Below are 23,368 nucleotides of genomic sequence, written 5' to 3' on the forward strand. Positions count from 1 at the left end.
TATTGATGAGTGATGCTTGATAGTTATTATTATTATTAGCAGCAGTAGTAGTAGTAGTAGTAGTAGTAGTAGGATATTTAATATTAAGGTAATTAAATGGTGGCGAAGGTGTGGCTATTGGGGGAGGCTGGAGGCCGTACAAAAAAAGTAGTAGTAGTAGTAGTAGTAGTAGTATTATATGTAAACATGACGTCAACTTAGGAAACACGAGTAGGAGAGCTCAATCCAGGTCGTCGCCTCACTCTATCTAGTTAAGTGTGTGCTGCACCGTTCATCGCCCAGGAGTGACCTGTAGAGGGGATTGCCCTTCACTGTGGGTGGACGAACCGAGTGGGCGTGTGGACGGGCATGTTGGTGGAGGAGGGGGTCGGGGTGGGTCAGGGGGGTGGGCCAGGGGGCTGAGTAGGAGAGCTAACAGTATTCTGACTGAATTCGTCGCCTTGGTGAGAACACGAGAGTTAATGTTAGGGTGGTTAATCTTCAGGTGAAATAAGCTAGGGCACATATTCTTCAGGTGATCCCCCACCCCCAAAAGAGAAATTTAATTCTGCTCTGAACCTGCTTGGTGGGTGGGTGGGAGGGTGGGTGCATGCGTAGACGAGCAGGTATTCCGGGCAGGTGTGTAGAGCTCGTTGTTCCCGTAACCAAGTCGTAACCTCCTCAAGTAAACAGCCTCAGCATACCACTCCAACCACCTTCACTAGTGTTTGGCAGTCTCGAAAGAAAGTAAACATGACCACACGATTTATCAAACATTCGTACCTTCAATTAAACAACGAATAAGAAAACAAATTACGATTGAACTTTAGAGTAATTTTTAAGGCATTCTGGTTAACTTAGTCTTTACCCGAGTTTAACCTTTTGACGATAATGATTTAAACATTTTGAGGACGATGATTTAACCCTCCAAGACTCATGGGGTTAAGATGTGGACTAAATACATTCTTCACATCTCCAAATCGATGGGTAAAAAAAAAAATAAACCCAAGAACGTTTACACATCCGGGTCTCGGTTGGCTGCTCACAACGTAGGCTAGTGAACGTGATCAGGATAAAAGAAACCTTGCAAGTCAAACTCCTCTGCCACCTTTACCTGTGACGACGCTTCCTTACACTTCCAGCATAAATTCATGACCTCCCATGTATAGTTCATGAAGTCTAAGGTACTTTGACGCGGATAATACCATGAAATGTTTGTAGAGTTGTAGATGATTTGATGATAATATACTACGAGAGACTTGAAATTAGACATGTAAGAAAAGTTTATGATCAACGAGACCTTCATGACATCTCTTGGAGCTCTGAGAGGAAGTGAGATAACGTGAATCAAGAACTTCAGAATCATAAATAAACACACAAGAATCCCAGAAACCGAGAATCAAGCCGCAAGGGTTCCTAAAGGCGATAATACGAACCACCAAAGTTTATAAAAATCACTGAGAAAATCTTACCGGGAAATTTTAGTCTATTGAATTAAAATAAAAATATTCTCTTGTGTTTTAATTATGTGGTGGTCGAGGGAAGGTTTGTCATCTTGTTTCTGGGGGCTAAAAAAATCTGAAGAGGATGTGGACGCTTCATTAAACTTGAGCTTACCCTAAACTCTCTCTCTCTCTCTCTCTCTCTCTCTCTCTCCTACTTGAGTATAAAAACAGCAGAAGGTGGTGGTCAAAGGAGACAGTGACGGTGAAGAGGGCGAGGAGGCAGGGACGGTGAAGAGGGCGAGGAGGCAGGGACGGTGAAGAGGGCGAGGAGGCAGGGACGTTTGTAACACTGTATCCTTCCTTGTAAGACTAACTTGATTTTTTTTGTTCTGCCGCCACACACAGGTTCCTCAGCTTCTTTCTCCCTGTATCCTTCCCTTTAGGTTAGGTTAGGTTTCAGAGTTTTTGTGAGACGAAAGAAGAATGTAGCCCCGAGAGGAAGCTGTGTGTGGGAACCAAGACTTTACAAATATCAGTCCCTCTGCCATTTTTATTTCAAGATTAACTCTCCTGAATGCTAAATTAACAAACCACTGAGAACTCTCTCATATCTTCCTTCGCCTCTGCTCTCTCACAGTTCCTCTCCTCCTCCCTCCAGTGCATGTATAATCTGCAATGGAGAGATGCTAGCTAAGTAGGTGGGAGGAGGAAGGATAATGCGATAAGAGAGATAAACAGACAGACAGAAAAATAGATAGATATTTGTTCAGTAAACTCATCATACAAGTTAACATTGGTTTAACACTGTACATAGGCAGTGCCGATGTACAGATAGTGGGATCACCTGAAAATTAGGCACCCAAGTTTATTTCAAGTCATGAATCAACCATCCCTAACGCTTACCTAACCTAATCTCACTTAATATAACCTAACCTAACCTAACCTAACCTAACCTAATCTCACTTAATATAATCTAACGTAACCTAACGCTAATTTAATCTCACCTAATATGATTTAAATTATAGCTTAAACAAATCTAATCTAACCTAACCTAATCTAAATTAACCTAACCTAATCTCACGTAATATAATCTAAATTAACCTAACCTAATCTAACCTGACCTAACTTAACCTAATCTAACCTAACCTCTGACCTAACCTAACCTTGCATTTTACCATTTCTTATCTATATGACCCTTCATCTACCTTCCGGGAGGGTGGGTGAAAATAGGGAGTGGGTGATGAAAGGTGGGTGTTACAGGATGTGGGTGAGGGAAGGTAGGTAGAAACGAGGTGTGGAGCGAGCAAAGGTGGGTGTTAGAGGGTGTGGCTGAGGAAGGTGGGGAAAGGTAGGTAGAAATAGGGTGTGGAGTACCAGAGGGTGGATAAAGGATGTAGGTAAGGAGTGAGAGAAGGGAGGTAAGAGGTGATAAGTAGGTGGGTGGGTAGGTAGAAGAGGGTATGGGCGCAGGAAGGAGAGAGAAGGAAGTGAACTATACACTAAAGAAGGTAAGGAATGAGGGCAAGTCACAGGTTAAGAATATATAAAGTGGGGGCGAGACGGAGGCGGCGACTGACTTAACAAGAACAAGAGGAGGAGGAGGAAGGGGGGGAGGGAGAAGAAGAGGAGAAGGAGGAAGAACGTGCGAGGTGACGAAAGGAGGAGGAAGGGGGGGGGAGAAGAGGAGAAGGAGGAAGAACGCGAGGTGACGAAAGCGGAAGTAAACATCGCTGTATTCTGTTGAGCGAGAGTAAACACAGTCATCATTTAACAACCAGCAGTCGATTTTTTTCCTTCAATTATTAACTAAATATATAACTCAAGGTCAAATAAACATTACTAAAGTCTGTAAATAAACGGTTGGAGTGTACTAGTAAATAAGATGAACCAGTTATATAAATTATGCAATGTATTTCTCCTTATAAGACCAATTACCAGAGTTTACTTATCGAATATTGAAGAGGAAGAGGGAGAGGAGGAAAGGGGTACTGGGATAAGCAGGAGGAGGTGGAGGAGAAGGGGTAGCAGGGAGGAGGAGGAGCAAGGAGGAGAAGGCCAAGGTACGTCAAGGCTTCAGGGCCAAGGCCACACACCTGACCCTCACGCTACACTACTGGTACACCCACACACACACACACACACCTTGTTGTTCATACACTCATGGTGCCCGGAAAGCCCCATACACACACACACACACACACACTATCAAGACATATCATTAAGTAACAGAACTGAGACCGTCAACCCAACGCCCAGCTCCTACAACCATACAACTCCCTCCTCCTCCTCCTCCTCCTACTACTATATAATTACATACGGGAATAATAATAATAATAATAATAATAATAATAATAATAATAATAATAATAATAATATCATGATCGACGGGGACAAGGTACTCCAGCCATAATGCGTTTGTGTGTTGTAAATATTGGCATGTAAACCGAACACTATTGCAACCTTGTCTATAAAGATAAGTGGCGGCGACTCAACCAACCCCAGGGACGAAGAATGCTGTCACCACCAGATACGACCGCGCATATCCAGTCAGTCCCATGAGGTGTCCCGGGCGGAATAAAGAATGAGCAGCGAGTTCCGTGTCAGGCTACATTAAATGGACGGAACAAAATATGCGAGGTTATAATTGTCTCTGATGTGAATATATACGACATGTACACGTCCATATACACCCGTAATGTGTGTGTGTGTGTGTGTGTGTGTGTGTGTGTGTGTACAAGTTCTGCTTCATTACGGAATCTTTATTACATTAAATTCATTTGTAATCTTTTTTAGGGCGTTTTAGCTTTATATTCCCTGTATGATCCTAAGTAACACATCAAGATTACTCCGGAAGTGTCTTTTGATAACTTACCGCGGCAGTACATTCCTCCCGTTGGCACACCCCAGTAATACGGCCAGTACTCCCTCCCCTTCACAGCTAGGCGTCAAGGCTAAGTCGTGCCGCGGGCTACCTTCGCTTGTGCCGTGTCTTCGCGTGTGTGTGTATGTGTGTGCGTGCGTGTGTGTATGTATGTATGTGTGTATGTGTATGCGTGCGTGTGTATGTATGTGTGTATGTGTGTGTGTGTGTGTATATGTGTGTGTGTGGTTGTTACAGTGGTGATGGTAAGATGGTCGTTCGTGCGTGGATAAATGTATCTATGCTTGCCAATGTCTACACGTCTCTTTTATCCAGGCGTGCACGGCTGGCTGTACGTGTGGTTGTATACATCGACGTGTGCGTGGCTGTGGTCACTTGGGGGGATTCTCCACATAACACAGTAAATGGTTCGTTTAGATTTTTTTACGAGGCTGCTTATCCCTGAATCACTACCCTAGTGTCACCTTGGCTTCCACTACTCTCCCTAACACCACACCGCATCACCTCTCCCGCTGTTTTTATTTATATATACAACCTCTTGATTCTTATCTATGACGGATATAATGTGTTTCTCTTCATTCATTTTCAGGGTAAAGTTTTGACATCGGAATATAAAATCAGACGCTTGCTTATTCGTTCTCTGGACAATTTGAGTTAGGTTAGTTTAGTTTGGGTTAGTTTAGTTTAGGTTAGGTTAGTCTAGGTGTGGTTAATCTTAAGGTGAAATAAGTCGGGGTGTCTAATCTTAACGTGATATGATCTAATTATTCAGGTGTGTAACTTTATCTCAGGTCTGTGGTGTGTGTGTGTGTGTGTGTGTGTGTGTGTGTGTGTGTGTGCGTGTTGATAGTTTGAGGGACAAGAAAATAAGTGGTGGTATAAGGAGAGAGAGAGAGAGAGAGAGAGAGAGAGAGATGGTCAAAGATAAGAAGGTGAATGGAGGAGGTGAGAATGATAAAAACGAGAGAGGAACCTAAGGTAAATTACATACTAGAAAGATCATTATAATTCACAACTACTTCATTCATCACATAAAATTAATAAAGACAAAAGTAAAGGAAATTCAAACAAAGTATGAGATCTGAGCCACAAAACCAAAAAGCACAAACAGTAATTATTTCAGGTGCAGTTTACTACAACGAGGGTTTAGCCATCCCACTGCCCACGGTCAGGGTCAAGTTCACTGCCGCCAGCCGAGAAGCCTTGGAATTATTATTATTATTTTTCTTTATAATACTCTACTGACCTTGAAACATGTTTACTTTAGAAGAAAAACAAGTAAATTATTTAATATCCAAACAACGTAATATAAGATTATCTAAATTTTATAAATGTGTTGTGGCGAATAATAAACTGGAAGAACTTGTTGGCGTGGCGAGCGAGCGAGTGAGTAGGTGGGTGGGCTGGCGGCTGGCAGTGTTCCACGAGATCATCTTCAGTTCACAGCTTCACGCGGAACAGTGCGGCAGCTCCTCACAACCAGTCTCTCGCATAGTCTGGTGGGGATTCGCTCTATATATTTTTTTTTCTCTCGGTGTTATCTTGTGTTAACTATAATATACAATAGATAAATAAATTACCCATAAGGATATTGTTAAAGAGGTGAGTAATTCGTGTTTTATTTTGTGGTTATTGTTGAGTTGAGATTTAAATTAATTCCCGACAGAATATTTAGACCTAAGTAAAATAATCGCAATGAATATTATAGCGACTTACACATTCTGGATAAAAAATTAAGGAAAAATAATATAGAAAAGTGAGAATGATGTTACCTTGCGTGCTTCTGGCAGGTGTTATAAAAGAGATAATTATTGCTATTATTCACACCGTGGGTAAAAAAAAAAGACAGTCAAACTATAATCCACATCTCAGTGAAATTAACCCCGACAGCTAGATATATATGAGTCATTTAGTTTAATACAGTAATTACTTAAAATTTAATGAGACAACTGATGAAATTGTTAAAATCAAAGTTATCCACTGAACAAAAAATTAACATTATAAACACATCAACAATACTAACAACTTAACATTAAGAATTATGAGTTGGTTCGCGGATTTCTGGCGGTCGTGGATAATTCTTAACATATATGAGGTTTATTTTTTTTGAGTCAAGGTTGGTTCCAGATGTAAACCATTAAGGTGTCTTTCAGTCCACCATCAGTTTGTCTGGAATCTTACCTACAGGATACATATAAAAAAACACTAAAAACAAAACAAAAACAAAGCAAAAACACAAAAACAAAAAAACAAAATGCAAACACAACAAAAACAAAGCAAAAAAAACATAAAACACCACAAAACAAACACAAATAAAACATTCTCTCTCCTAATATATTACAAGGTATATTTATATTTTTTCCATAGGTAATTAAGTCATTGTAAGTGTTTTAATGTTGATGTTATTAAGGTAATTATATGTTTGGATTTAAGTGAGTATTCTTGAAGGGGATTAAACTACCTGTATTTAACACAAGTATTTAAATAAGTTGGATCACCTGAAGATTATCCCCCTTAAGTTTATTTCATAGAAATATTAACCATCGTAATGTTAACCTAACCTAACATTGATCTAATCTAATCTAACCTAACCTCATCCCTCCAAATAGTATCAGGGTGGTTAATCTTTAGGTGAAATAAGTTAGGTGAGGATAATCTACTTCAGGTGATCCATAAACTACCTTAGACGCAGAGAGATACACAGACAGACAGTAGGTGTTAATCCAAGCTCTATGGACTCTACTCGTGAATTATCGTTTCTACCACCAAAACCTAATAATGTCTATGTCTTGTGTTGGCTATTTTCTGTCTTGTTTTCCATCATTGTTATATACAGTAGTATTGGTCACTCACTAGTTAATGTCTTCCACCTCTTACGTTAATATACAGTAAACTTTAAATTGGAATGTACTCGACTTGGTGGCTACGTCAGCATGTCTTATCTAACACCTTAAGATATAATATATGAACGACTTGAAGTAACACGTACAGCATAATCACAACTTCACTCTGACGTATAAATAAAGACCACTTTTTGTTACAGGAAGCTCATGTAATGTGCTAACGGATCATAACAGGAAGATTGGCTGAAAGCTTATGAATTCTCTTGTGAGTGTCGTGTCCCTGTGAGCCTGCAGTCAATGCTCTCTGGATTAGGTATCACAACACACGCAGAGAGTACAGGAAGCTTAGAGGCAGCATCCAACTAGTCTCCATATGTTACCTGGGAGAATTGACCAGACTCGCTGATTGTACTCTGTAAACTATGCATCGTGGATTAACGTCTTAACTAAGTTCACTATGTAAGATTCATAGTTTTATTTTAATGAACTTTCGTAACTCGAGTTGATACAGTATGAAGTATCTTAGCTGAGTATCTGTCAGTTTTAATGTGAAAATAAAAGCGAAAAATTTAGTCTGAAAATAACAAAACAGTTAATAACTGTTATAAGATTAGATAACTCCCTAAGACACACAAGGAGGTAAGTTATTCTCGGCTCGGTAAGGTCAACAACAAGATGGTTTATGAGATGCCCTTCAAAAGGTTAACACTGCCCTAACCGGATATATGCAGGGCTGGGTTCACTGACTTACTGTACGATGGATGATTAAAAAGAACCTCCTGAAGATTTAACAGCCCAGCTTATTTCACCATAAAATTAACCACCACTAACCTAACCTTCCCTCCCCTCACCCCACCCCACCATTCTAACACCGCCTCAGGTAAAGTAAATTAAAAGAACTTACCTGGTTAATTTACCTGATACTTGATACCAAATCAGTCATCATTTCCTTCACTTTTTATTCTCCTGCAAGTTGTACGTTTATTCCCACTTCTTTAACTAAACACAATAAAAAGAATATAGCTAATAAACTATAAATCAAAATACTAAGAGACGGATAGCCTAAAAAAAAATATGAGAATACATTTACTAGGAAACACACAGTGGCATAAAACACCAACTGAGGCTCTTGCTGTGCGTTCCCACCCTGTAAAACAACACCATGAGACCACTGTGTGTGTGTGTGTTAATATTGGTTTATTTTAAACTGAAGATAACTTGATATACCTGATAAGATTAATGAATACTTATCCACGCTCTACTAAGACCGGAACACGAGAGAAATTTTAAACTTAGTACCGTAACCCTCCAGAACTGAACACATACAGATGCTAACACCCAAAGAATGACATAACACAGTTGGTTTAGATCTGGTAGGGATATATTAGTTGGATCACCTCACCTTATACATAAAAAAATAAAATTAAATCACTCCACATAAACCCGCAAGTGTTCTCCATTTTCCATCTACAGGTATTATATAAAAAAAGGAAAATCTGGCAGGGCTATTTAATTTATGTATTTGACGTTCTTTTTTCTCTAAGTGGCTCCATCTTGATGAACTAGTTCTGTCTATATTACTAACAGTTCTATAGGCATCAATGAGTGGGAACGGGGGAGAAATAATACTTACCCGTCTCCCTACAAGGTGGATAGCTCATTCACCTGTTATCAAATCTCCCATTTTATTTCCCACTTCCTAACTTTACCTTCCTCTTACACCGTCTTCCATCTTCAGAACTGCTCTCTTCTCTTCATCTCATCATCATCATCCTTATTTTCTTCATCTAAAATACGGAGTTTCTTATTTTAATGTGTTGATAACGTCAGTTCACTTTAAATCACACTCCCTCCTCATCCTCCCTCAAACAACACTAAAGCATCTTCTATTGTGGAAAATAAAATAAACAATGAAAACAACAACACAGTCAAGACCTTGTTAAGAGACCCCGAGACTCTGGGAAAATATCGGTCTGTGGTCACATCTAGAATAAATCCAATATTTTGACACATTTACAGACACAGGTGAACCAACACCTTCCCTCTACCGTTACCAAGTGCCGCACCTCACTGAGTTAAATTCCCCCAGCAAACATTAAGTGCAGGGTAAATATGTCTTACGCTTAATAAATTCCTAAGAAAATATCAAATTCTACGTAAACTTACACTAAATTATCATATATATCTTGAGGCGAATAAGAATTAGGTGATTATCTCTCAGTAAGATCAAAATAATACATTTTATACTTATGTTACGTTAGATACAGGAAATTAGCAATGCCTATTGTCTTACATTACAAGGGATTATATTTCCTGTGATATAAAAATACACAACATATTACGTTAACCCTGATTCGAAATTCACCTTAAAGTAAAGAGGTATAAAATATCTGAGTCACACATTACATTTATTTACGTATAGGTGAAGCTAACTTAGAGGCTCACATTAGCTTCACCAACATGTAAACACAATGCTAACTTAGAGGCTCACATTAGCTTCATCAACACGTAAACACAAGCTAACTTAGAGGCTCACAGCTTCATCAACACGTAAACACAAGCTAACTTAGAGGCTCACATTAGCTTTACCAACACATAAACACAAGCTAAATTAGAGGCTCACATTAGCTTCATCAACACGTAAACACAAGCTAACTTAGAGGCTCACATTAGCTTCACCAACATGTAAACACAATAGGTGGTGAGGGAGGTGCACTGTGTACCACGAGAGCTGCCGTGGGCTATTTACCTCAATAATTTTTTCTCAACGTTACAGAGAGTTGCCGTCATCATGTGGGTGGCGACCTTCCCAGCGCGGATCGTCCTGCTGGCGAGCACTGTGGTGAGTTACCTTTCACAATACATTACAGTACTTAGTATTTACCGCGTCTATGGAATTTAAAAAGACTTTAACTCGTCTGGTTGCAACTACGTATTTTTTTATTAGAATAAGTCTGAAATCTTGATAGAAGTAGATATTATGATAATTTTGCCTTGTTTTTGATAAATAAAATACTCACAATAAGATAAATCTATTTAATAAACAATGCAGTATAATTTAATTCTAACGTAAAGTGAATGATATACAACCAAGAATATCAAAATTGCTTTCTTCTGTAATTTCATTAAAATAATACGAAATCCGTTCCGATAAATAGTCCAAACTGTTCTCTTAGTTTTTTTTTACGTAAATAATTCATTATATTATTGACTAACACAATATTAACAGTAGTTAGTCTGTGTTTACAAGTCTATTAGCGACGACTCGTGTGTGTGTGTGTGTGTGTGTGTGTGTGTTTAATCGTATACACTAACTAAATTACACATACTAATGAAGGTTTTGGCGAATGATTTACGGAATTCCAGAAGTGAAAATTGAATCTTATCATGAAACCCAATTAAAACACACGGTATATAATCCATCGTTCACCTGGCCGCATTCTTTCCTTTAAATACAGATTGAAACATTTATATCACGAACGAAAAAAATAAAACACGAAACTCACTCACACAAATGTTTACCTACTGAAGAAGGTCTAATTGTTGTGTGGGAGTAAATAGAAAAAAATCACTTGAAACTACAATGATATCAAGAGCTGTAGTTTAACTTTAGCATATATTTAGAGAGGAGTTAGCTGACTGACGCCTTTGTTATATAATGAAGTGATGATTTTTATGTTGTACGAGAGAGAGAGCGAGAGAGAGGGTGGGGGGGTGTTTCTTAAGGTGCTCGGACTGCCAGGGTTATGTGCAGCAAATCAGAAAATATGTTTATTTTTCCGGTATTTCGGTTTTCCAGAGCCATTAAGTAAACTCCACTAAACGTTAACATCTACAACAAACAGCTCTTTAAAACGGAGACTCAAATATAAAGGAACATGTTGTTAAAGCCAAGAAACATTACATTAATTCAGTCGTATTGAGGTAGGAGACGTAACTGTGTATCCCGCCTACAATGAAGCAGTGTTGAAGAAGGAGGGGGTGTGGGTGAACGTTCGCTCAAGAGGGGTGTTAATGACCTCTTGTCCAACACTCGCGTCGTGCTGGTGATACTTGAGTGTTTGAGGAAGTATGAGAACGACATGTGAATTCGGTCCAGGGAAACACTCCATTGCAAATTTATGATGATTATGATGATGATGATGATGGTGATGGTGACTAGACTATATTAACAAAAATCATTAAGCACGTAGTCTACCATAATACATTTTTACTATGCTTCAACAACAAATAATTATATACTGTATGTGTGTCTGTCTTCTTCATAAATATATACCCTAGTGTTTTATAAGTGACATTTAATTAGAGAAATAAACGAAAGAAGTATTAGAAGTATTAACTCTAAGCTAATGATGACTTACACGATATATAAATACCCCGACACTTACGTTGATTTCTTATGTCAGTTTTAAAGTGTGTGGTGTTGCCTCTGTGTTCCCTCTACTCGCACATTTACACTGGCAATGTTTTCACGCCTGGGTCACTGACATTTCTCATGTCTTCACTAAAAAATAAACCCTGTTGTCTTCACTGTTTATAGGTACCATTTTTCCCTTATGGTTTTGTTTTCATTCTCACGTATAGTTACCATGATTCATTATTCACCATCATTATAAAACTGTATATATCTACTTTATAATCCACTACAGTCATATAGTTACATCATGTTCACTATAGAAATATGCTTACTCTATGCTTACTACAATGACCACACATCATGTTCACTATAGAAATATGCTTCCTCTATTGTATGCTTACTACAATGACCACACATCATGTTCACTATAGAAATATGCTTACTCTATGCTTACTACAATGACCACACATCATGTTCACTATAGAAATATGCTTACTCTATGCTTACTACAATGACCACACAGCATGTTCACCATAAGTTTACAATGTTTACTAAATGTTCTCCAGGTATAGTGTCCACATATGTGTTGTTAGTCGGTTCTACGAAATCACGGGAGAGAAGAACTAACTTTATGTCGCGTAAATTATGTACAGTACAAGGCGTCAATCCTACAGCCTACAGCCAGCATACCTCCACCTCCTCCTTCTTCTCCCCCTCCTCCTCCTCCTTCTCCTCCTCCTTCTCCCTCCTCCTCCTCCTCCTCCCCCTCCTCCTCCTCCTTCTCCCCCTCCTCCACCTCCTCCTCCTTCTCCACCTCCTCCTCCTCCTCCTGCTTCCCAGACTCAAAACATGAATCCCTGTCATTATATTACACCTACTCACACGGATGTAATTGACGTGTAAATGGATTTAGACACTTTAGCAAAAGGGTCATTAATCGAGATATATTTTAACCCATTGAGTGATAGAGGTTAGGTTAAGTTAATGTTAGGTTAGCGTTACGTTAGGTTAGGTTAGATTACTCTTAAGGTGAAATAAGTTAGGGTGGCTAATCTACAGGTGATCTAGTTTTTTTTTTACACTCAAACATTATATCAACTTTAATGTAACTTCTGCTGCGTTGGTTGTCAAGTGAGGTGTTTGGCTCTAAGGAATTACTGAGGTAAAACTGTAAACAGGTAACAGATGGGATGTGAGATAATATACCTTTACGATAAATTAAACCGGAAATATTATACTTATATTATTTTGTTTTTTCATGACCCGGATACCCAAACACACGTAGTATTAAACATAGAATCAATTATAATATACGGTTTAATTAGGATCACCTGAAGATTATCCCCAGCTTGTTTCACCTGATGATCAAACACTCTAACGATACCTGAGGGTTATATTAGGTTAGTTTAGGTTAGGTTAGGTTAGACTAAGTTAGGTTAGGTTAGGTTCTGGTATGGTAGGTTAGTTTAACGTGTTTAAGCGAATAGGGACTAAATCTTTATAAAACCTGTCAATAAGAACATCCATTACCCACCCAAACATCCACCATCATTTAAGACGATACAATTAGCATGAGTCAGTGATGTTTAGCTGTGAGATGCTCCAGTCACGCTCAGTATTAGCTTTAAACATTATTCAAGAAATCTATTTAAGGTCAAGATTTTTTCCTTCTCCCTCTGTGACTACACAAGGGTTCTGTTATGGGATTGTGCTTAGTCACTTGATCAAGACAGCTGCAGTAATGTTATGTTGTGTTAGTGAGTCCGTTAACGTGTGTTGGCCCGTCACCACCTCCGCCTACTTGTTTCACTGTATGCTAGTATTGCCGTGCACAACTGCTACTACTTCTAATACTACTATTACTGCTACGTTGCTGTCACTAGGAATCGAGTATGATAATCATCCAGCTATGTTGCAATGGTATGAGTTATTAATGATGTCACCTTCATTGGTGAGTTCTGATGTGACTCGAGAGGCCGATAAGGGATTGGCAGGGCCGTCCACAGATGTTGCACGTGTGGAGGGCTACGTCTAGTGCGGGAGGGGCGGCGGCAGCGTCTTTTCGGCGTTGGCGCTTGTCTGCCTCGGTATTTAGTCGAGCTAACTCGAAAGTATTGACACCTCGTGTGGTGCTCCTCCAAGCGTTACGGTGTGGAGTAATCGTCTCACGAGTAAGGAAAGCAGCCAAGAAATTGGAAGAGAGAGAGTTGGTGCCAGTACACATCCTTGTTTTACCCTGTTTGGATGGGGGAAGAACTCAGACTGGGTGCCATTGTGCAGGTCACTGCCGTTCATGCCATCGTGAAGTTGCCTCACAATGGCGATGAATTTTGGTGGGCAGCCAAAACAGTTGAGGGTCCACCAGAGGGCCTCCCTGTTGACCGAGTCGAAGGCCTTAATAAGGTCGATGAAGACCGTTATGCACACACACACACACACACACACACACGTGAGTTCCTCCTAACACCATCTGGGAGGGAGTTACTACACTACGAGTTTGCTGTTCAACACCTACATTAATCTGTATGTTCATTGTATGTTCCTTTACCTTTCTTTAATGAAGGCTTTTGTTAAACCACCAATGTATGTAATAAGTCATTTATGTCCAATGTATATTTTCAGCCTTCGGGCTGCAGAATTTTTTCAATAAACCGTTAATTATTATTATTATTATTACACACACACATAAGAACATAAGAATGGAGGGAACTGCAGCGGGCCTATTAGCCCATACTGGGCAGTCCCGTTTACACCTAACCCCTATTGCTCATATACGCATCCAACCTATGTTTGAAGCAATTCAGCGTATTCGAGTTAATGATGATATTTGGTAACTTGTTCCATTCATCCAGTACTCTGTTTCCAAACCAATGTTTACCTATTTCACGACTAAATCTAAATTTGTCTAATTTAAAACCATTGTTACGAGTTCGCTCCTGGTTGGATAGTTTGAGTACCTTTGTAATGGCCCCTTTGTTTAGCCCTGACTTCCACTTATACACCTCTATCAGGTCGCCCCTCACTCTACGTCTCTCGAGGGAGTGCAAATTAAGGTGCTTTAACCTGTCTCTATACTCAAGGTTCCTAATGCCCGGGATTAGTCTTGTCATTCTCCTCTGAATTCTTTCCAAGGATTCTATATCCATTCTGTAATACGGTAACCAGAACTGAACACACACACACACACACACAAACACACACTTAAGTTCTCGCCAGAAGTTACTATTTCATTTGGGAAAGGAATGGAACCAGTGTTGAATAGTGGTGAACAGTGCTTAAGTCAGTGAAAAACAACTCGGCAGTTGAGTCTGAGCCAAGCTAACCTTCACACAGTGAGGTCCCAGGTACCCAGTGATAATTCCCCTGAGACTCCACGATAGAGAAGCCTGGGACCACACCTCACCCACTTGAGTGAGTGAAGTCCTGTGACAACTGACCACGTGGTGTCCCCATGATGCTACGACACCACGTAGTGAATGAGTTGCTACAGCATCATGTGAAGGTTCCTCATAACACCATCTGTGAGGGAATTACTACACCACGTGATGCCCCTCATAACACCATCTGTGAGGGAATTACTACACCACATCAGGCCCCTCATAACACCATCTGTGAGCCCCTCATAACACCATCTGTGAGGGAATTACTACGCCCCCTCATAACACCATCTGTGAGGGAATTACTACACCACATCAGGCCCCTCAACACCATCTGTGAGGGAATTACTACATCATCAGGCCCCTCATACACCATCTGTGAGGTAACTACTACATCATCAGGCCCCTCGTAACACCATCTGTGAGGGAATTACTACACCACGTCAAGTCCCTCATAACACCACCTGTGAGGGAACTAGTACTCCACGTGATGCCCCTCATAACGCCATCTGTGAGGGAGTTACTACACTACGTGTCTGCTGTTCAACACCTCAGCTCACATGATCTACGTGTGTAAACATTAATCTGTATGTTCACTGTATGTTCCTTCACCTTTCTCTAATTAAGGCTTTTGTTAAACCACCAATGTATGTAATAAGTCATTTATGTCCAATGTATATTTTTAGCCTTCGGGCTGCAAACTTTTTCAATAAACCGTTTATTATTATTATTATTATTATTATTATTATTACACACACACACACACACACACACCCATGCTTCCAATTACTGATTCATACATACGCTCTCATGCATTCATACACACAATAGAATACTTATATAGTATACAATACATATTACACAAACACACACACACACACACACTACATCGATGTAACGCTGTGTTGACCACCATCAAATAAGCTTTATTTATTCCTCTGCTGCCATTATTGATATTAAGTTATGTTTCAGGTTGCCGTGTTGCCACAAAAGCCGTCAACAAGGAGCCTAGACGTGTTCCAGAGCTCCGGTAACCGCATCGTAGGGAGGCCGGTGCTGACGACTGGGGGGTCACTGCTGGGGGAGTCGTGCGCCGTCAGTAAGAACTGCGGCGTTACCTCCGGCGTGTGTGAGAAAGGCAGATGTATGTGTCAGCCACACTACCTCGCAGTCAACGCTTCTCTCTGTCTACCGGGTGGGTCACACGCTCTACTCACTCACTACCTCACTCCTCTTAATGTTCACTACTTGATGTGTGCCGTATGGTTAGTTTAGAGTACGCAGTTAAAGGTCTTAGTTATTGAAGCGTAGTGATACATTATAATAACATCGCAAAGAATGGCCGTATTGACTGCCTGTTGACTGAGGTTAAAGAAATATAGGAAAAGTCATAGGGAAATTAATACAAATAATATTCCTAACCTCACTAAATTTAACCTAGTAAAAAAAAAGTGACTATTTCATATGATTTTTTCCCTGGCCAAAACTGTGACTTTTTTCCCCCTGACACGTAACCCGGTAGCCAAATGTTCATTGTATGTTAACCAAACTCTTGTGTGATGTAAAAAAAAAAATCAACTTTACGAACGAACCTCAGAATACCGGGTCAGGCTGTACTGTTACTTGATAAACACCATACTCGTTTATTGACCAGCCAAACACTGCTCAGTTGTTGATGATGTTAGCATGTAGTGATATTATTGGTGCAGCTCTTCAACACCTACAAATCATTCTCCTAGTAGCATTAAGGAGATAATAATCAAACTAGCCACCAACATCAAAAAACATATATTATAGAAAACTTACTTTTATTAAACGTCTGTATCTGGGTGAATCTTAAAAGACCTTCTGGGTAGGATTATGGCCTCATGGTCTGATCTTACCTGACTGTAAACCGATCTGTAAACTAAATAAGAATTCCATTGTTTATTTAAGCTACAGTTCTTGCGGTTGGATTACCTCTTGCCTCATAAAATAGAAATATAGATACAGTAATTGTGTTTAGATGTTATTTGAATAGATATATAAATAAATAAAGATCACATGTACATTAGCTCCCCCCCCCCCAGTTTACTTCACAATTATAACCACCCATTATAACATCACAGCCATCCCACCATAACACCACAACCATTCCCACCATAACACCACAACCACCCACCCCAACACCTGGCTACCCTGCAAACCCACCATAACCCCACAACTACCCACCATAACCCACAACTACTCCACCATAACACCACAACCACCCACCATATAACACCACAACCACCCATTATAACCCACAATTACCCACCATAACACCACAACACCACCATAACACCACAACTACCCACCATAACACCACAACCATCCACCATAACACCACAACTACCCACCATAACCCACAACCACCCACCATAACACCACGCCAACCAATTCACCAACCCACCACTCCACCATACCACCACCACCACCCACCACCACCCACAAACCCACCACCAACCCCCACCATACCCACCACCAAACCCCCACCACAACTACCCACCACCAGCCCACAACTTCCCACCATAACCCACAACTACCCACCACAACACCCACAGCCACAACCACCACAACCTGACCACACTCCACCATAACCACACACCAACCACACCACAACACCACAACCCCACTCACCATAACACCACCATAACCGCCTACCCACCACAACACCACAACCACACCACCATAACCCACAACTACTCCACCATAACCCACAACTACCCACCATAACACCAATAACCCACTCAACCCATAACATCATTAACCACCCACCCATATAACACCACACAACCAATTCCACATAACCCACAATCTACCCACCATAACCCACAACTACCCACCATAACACCACAACTACCCACCATAACCCACAACTACCCACCACAACACCACAACTACCCATTATAAACCCACAATCACCCACCATAACAACAACACCCACCCATAACCCACAACTCAATAACTACCCACCATAACACCACAACTACCCACCATAACCCACAACCACCCACCATAACCCACAACCAACCACCATAACACCACAACTACTTCATAACCACAACTACCCACCATAACCCACAACCACACCCACCATAACCCACAACTACCCACCATAACCCACAACCACCCACCATAACCCACAGCTACCCACAAACCTTAACACCACCCACCATAACACCACACCTACCCACCATAACACCACAACCACCCACCATAACCCACAACCAACCAATTATAACACCACAACTACTCCACCACCATAACACCACAACTACCCACCATAACCCATAAACCACCCACCACCCACATACACAACTACCCACCATAACACCACAACTACCCATTACACACCACAACCAACCCACCATAACACCACAACTACCCACCATAACAACCACCACCATAACACCACAACTACCCACCAACTACCCACCATAACACCACAACCACCCACCATAACACCACAACTACCCAACATAACACCAACCACCACCATAACCCACAACCACCCATAACCCACTAACTACTCCACCCATATAACCACAACCACCAATTACAACACCAATAACCACCCACCATAACAACAACCACAACATAACACCACAACCACTCCACCATAACATCACCAACCACCCACCATAACACCACAACCACCCACCATAACACCACAACTACCCACCATAACACCACAACCACCCACCATACCCACCACCAACCTGACCACCCACCCACCATAACACCAATAACCACCCACCATAACACCACAAACCCTACCCACCACAACCCCACAACCACCCCACCACACCTAACCCACCAACCACCCACATAACCCACCAACCACACCCACCAACCACCCACCATAACCCACAAGCAACCACCCAACACCCACAACTACCCACCATAACCCACAACCACCCACCATAACACCACAACCACCCACCATAACCCACAACACCCACCATAACAACCCACAACCACCCACCAGGAACACCACAATAACTACCCACCATAACACCCACAACCACCCACCATAACACCACAACTACCATAACCCACAACCACCCACCATAACACCACAACCACCCACCATAACACCACAACTACCCACCATAACCCACATAACAACCACCCATACCTTAACCACAACCACCACCATAACACCACAACTCCAACACCACAACCACCCATATAACCCACAACCACCCACCCATGCCACCACCATAACCCACAACCACCCTGCAACCCACCCATAACACCACAACTACCCAATTATAACCCACCATAACACCACAACTACCCACCAATAACACCCACCCAATACCCACACCCCACCATACCACCCAACCACCCACCATAATACCACAACCACCCACCATAACCCACCTGACCACCCACCGCCAACCTGACACCAATGACCGCCCCACCATAATGCACACCACCCAACACCACCCACCTTAACCACAACCACCCACCATAACACCACAACCACCCACCATAACAACACCACAACCACCCACCATAACACCACAACCACCCACCGCACCACAACCACACACCATAACACACCACAACCACCGCACTATAAGTACAACCACCCACCATAACCCACAACCACCCACCATAACACCAATAACTACCCACCATAACACCACAACCACCCACCATAACCCACAACCACCCAATTATAACCCACAACTACCCACCATAACACCACAACTACCCACCCTATAACACCACAACCACCCACCATAACACCACAACTACCCACCATAACACCACAACTACCAATTATAACTCCACAACCACCCACCATAATACCACAACCATTCCACCATAACCCAATAACCACCCACTATAACCCACAACCACCCAATTATAACACCAATACCACCAATTTAACACCACAACTACCCACCATAACACCCACCATACCACCCCAATAACCACCCAATTCATAACACCACAACCAATCTAATCTTAACACCAACCACCCACCATAACACACCACAACCACCCACCATAATAACGTCAAATCACCCACCATAACACCACAACCACCCACCATACCACAACCACCACCATAACCCACAACCAATTCCACCACATAACACCACAACCACCCACCATAATACCACAACCACCCACCATAATGCCACCACACAACTACCCACCATAACACCACAACCAATTCACCATAACACCACAACTACCCACCATAACACCACAACTACCCACCATAACACCACAACCACCTACCATAACCCCCACCATAACCCACCACGCAAACAACCACTACCACCAAATCACCATCTGTATTATATATCACAGACTAATCATCAAAAAAACCAGTAATAATCTTCTCCTTCCTCCTTCACTAAACTATCACATCACTTTACCTCTGATAGCAAGACAGTTTATAAAGATTCTAGTTATATTCTTCACCTTGTAAATATATCAATTCCTATGTACAGAACTAAATAATATACTGGAACTACTCAATGCTATAATACCCAGAGTTACTGATCATTGGGACTCTGTTTAAATAGTCTTTTTTTTATTTCTAGTAATCATTTATTGTGTTGATAGATGTTTAACCGCCCTAATGCTATACCTGGAGGAGCTACGTCAGGTTAGAGTTAGGTTAGGTTAGGTTAGGTTAGGTTAGGTTAGATTAGGTTAGGTTGGATTATATTATATTAGATTAGATTTAGATTATGTTATGTTGAGTTATATTTGGTTTAGGATAGGTTAGATTAGGTTAATTTAGTGTTAGGTCAGGTTAGGTTAGGTTAAGTTACCGTCAGGATGGTTAATTAATAATCTCCAGGTGAAATAATCATGAGAGGAACAAATCTTCAGGTGATCTTCCCTAAAAATCATCATCACCTCCTTCATCTACGCCTCCAGGTGCTCTACTCGGGTTCCCCTGCCAGGTGGACGCCCAGTGCAGCATGAGGGTAGACCACTCGGCGTGTATTCAGGGCTACTGTCGCTGTGACGCCAAGTACGTGCCCTACAGGAGGAACAACTGCCTGAAGGGTAAGGCCATCTGTCTATCTATCTATCTGTCTATCTGCCTGTCTCTATCTATCTATCTATCTGTCTATCTGTCTCTCTATCTACAGTATCTATCAATCCAACTATCTATCTATATATTCATTCATATATTCATTCATCTATCTACATTCATTCATCTACTCATCTATATCTATCTGCCCTCATTCATCTATCAATCCAACTATTCATTCATCTATCTAAATATCATTCTATCTATCTATCTATCTATCTATCTGTCTCTCTATCTATCTATCAAGCCAACTATCTATCTATCTATCTATCTATCAATTATGTATGTATGTATGTAGGTTTGGGTGGGTTAGGTTACGTTAAGATGGATTGGGTTAAGTTAGGCTCGATTAGGTTAGGTTAAGGTTAGGTTAAGGTTAGGTTAGGTTACGTTAGGTTAGGTTAGGTTACGTTAGGTTACGTTAGGTTAGGTTAAGGTTAGGTTAGGTTAGGCTAGATTAGGTTAGGTTAAGGTTAGGTTAAGGTTAGGTTAGGTTAGGTTAGGTTAGGTTAGGTTAGGTTACGTTACGTTAGGTTACGTTAGTTTAGGTTAGGTTACGTTAGGTTAGGCTAGATTAGGTTAAGGTTAGGTTAGGCTAGATTAGGTTTGGGTGGGTTAGGTTAGGCTAGATTAGGTTAGGTTACGTTAGGTTAGGCTAGATTAGGTTAAGGTTAGGTTAGGTTAGGTTAGGTTAGGTTACGTTAGGTTAGGCTAGATTAGGTTAAGGTTAGGTTAGGTTAGGTTACGTTAGTGTTGAATCATCGGATGAAATAAGCATTGGGGAGTTACAATAATAGTCTCAGGTCATACCACAGTAAAAGCAGACCTTAAAGCAGCGTTAATTCCAGAGAAACACTTAAACACGACAAGGAAGGTCACTGTGAGGACGACACAAAGGGAACTTAAAAAAAAGACCAAATTTACATACACACATGACTCACACCCCTTGAAGGTCACTTTACCGTGGTCAACATCTCATTGTCTTCTGAACTTTTAACCTTTTTATCAAGTTCTGTCAAAAATATTACCTTTTTGGGGGTAATATGTATATAATTTTATTCTTATATTCTAGATTTTGTTAAGTTATTATTATCATCTGTGGTATTTGTTAAAGGTTTTTATTTGTTATTTTTGAACTTTTGTAATGTGATCTTGATAATGACTTTAGGTTTATTTCAAAGTCGTGTTCACTGTATATGACCTACACACTGCGGCTGAGTTGAGATATTTTATTTTTCTTACTTGAGAATAATGAAGATTAGGTTAATTGTACAGATCACCTCTTTTATGATGATGATGATGATGATGATGATGATAATAATACTAATAATAATAATAATAATAATAATAATAATAATAATAATAATAATAATAATAATAATAATAACAATAATAATAATAATAATAATAATAATAATAATAATAATAATAATAATAATAATATCTTATCAAACATCTATCTATAATATATACAGTACTGTATACGAACGATTTATTTTGTATTTTCTTCTTGTCCTTCCTCCCGTGTGTGTGTGTGTGTGTGTGTGTGTGTGTGTGTGTGTGTGTGTGTGTGTGTGTGTGTGTGTGTGTGTGTGTGTGTGTGTGTGTGTGTGTGTGTGTGTGTGTGTGTGTGTGTGTGTGTGTGTGTGTGTGTGTGTGTGTGTGTGTGTGTGTGTGTCTTGGGTGTGTTTACCTGTCTCAGGCAACATGACTCAGCCTAGTGGATCCCAGAACATTCCCACACGATTCTCTTCTTGTACGTCTTCACCATCTTCGTTCTTCTCTTCTTCGTTTTTATTCCTTTTTTTATGTAAGGTGAGGTTAAGTTGGGTTAGGTTAAGTTAGGTTAAGTTGGGTTAGGTTAAGTTAGGTTAGGTTAGGTTAGGTTAGGTTTAAGTCATATTAGTCGCCCTTCTCACTCCCCCTGCCTCACCCTCCCCTTCTTCTTCCTCTCCTACAGGTGCTCGTGTAGGGGACATGTGCAGGAGCCATGAACAGTGTCGGCTGGGGAGCCGTGGCAGCTTCTGTAACTTCACCGTCCCGAGGGTGTACGGCCGCTGTCAGTGTTCCAGTGACGTACCCAAGACCCCCGGCCGTACCTGTGGACACCTGCGATACTGTGAGTCCTCTTCCCCTCACACACCTGTCTGATCTACATGTTTACCTCAGGAAGAGAAGGAGGAGGTGAAGGAGGAGGGGGTGAAGGAGGAGGTGGTTGAGAAGGAGGAACAGTAGGAGAAGGGGGGTTTTATCGCCTCACCTCCACCAGGATAACAAACAGATCAGTATGAGTAAATAATCAGGGACCTTTGATGATTATTTGTCAAGGTCTTAACGTACGTCCCTGATATAACACACACACACACACCACCCAGGGTCCCTCTTATACACCTGT

At 40.9% G+C, this 23,368-nt stretch overlaps 1 protein-coding gene across 3 annotated transcripts in view; it reads left to right on the forward strand.

Annotated features, from left to right (window-relative positions):
• LOC121858676 (low-density lipoprotein receptor-related protein 2-like) overlaps positions 1 to 23,368 on the forward strand; it is a 42,419-nt gene that overhangs the window by 10,003 nt on the left and 9,048 nt on the right. The window contains exons 1-6 of one of the 3 annotated variants that reach the window (XM_042355248.1): positions 5,735 to 5,907; positions 7,349 to 7,607; positions 9,925 to 9,990; positions 15,855 to 16,077; positions 20,814 to 20,945; positions 22,934 to 23,092. In XM_042355248.1, the coding sequence (XP_042211182.1) occupies positions 9,940 to 9,990; positions 15,855 to 16,077; positions 20,814 to 20,945; positions 22,934 to 23,092 (565 nt within the window). In that variant the 5' untranslated portion in view covers positions 5,735 to 5,907; positions 7,349 to 7,607; positions 9,925 to 9,939. Of the gene's footprint in view, positions 1 to 5,734; positions 5,908 to 7,348; positions 7,608 to 9,924; positions 9,991 to 15,854; positions 16,078 to 20,813; positions 20,946 to 22,933; positions 23,093 to 23,368 lie in introns of those variants that run through there. The other 2 variants (XM_042355247.1, XM_042355249.1) reach the window with 2 other exon arrangements.

Source organism: Homarus americanus, unplaced genomic scaffold (genome assembly GCF_018991925.1).
Source record: "Homarus americanus isolate GMGI-L3 unplaced genomic scaffold, GMGI_Hamer_2.0 scaffold74, whole genome shotgun sequence".
NCBI lineage: Eukaryota > Metazoa > Arthropoda > Malacostraca > Decapoda > Nephropidae > Homarus > Homarus americanus.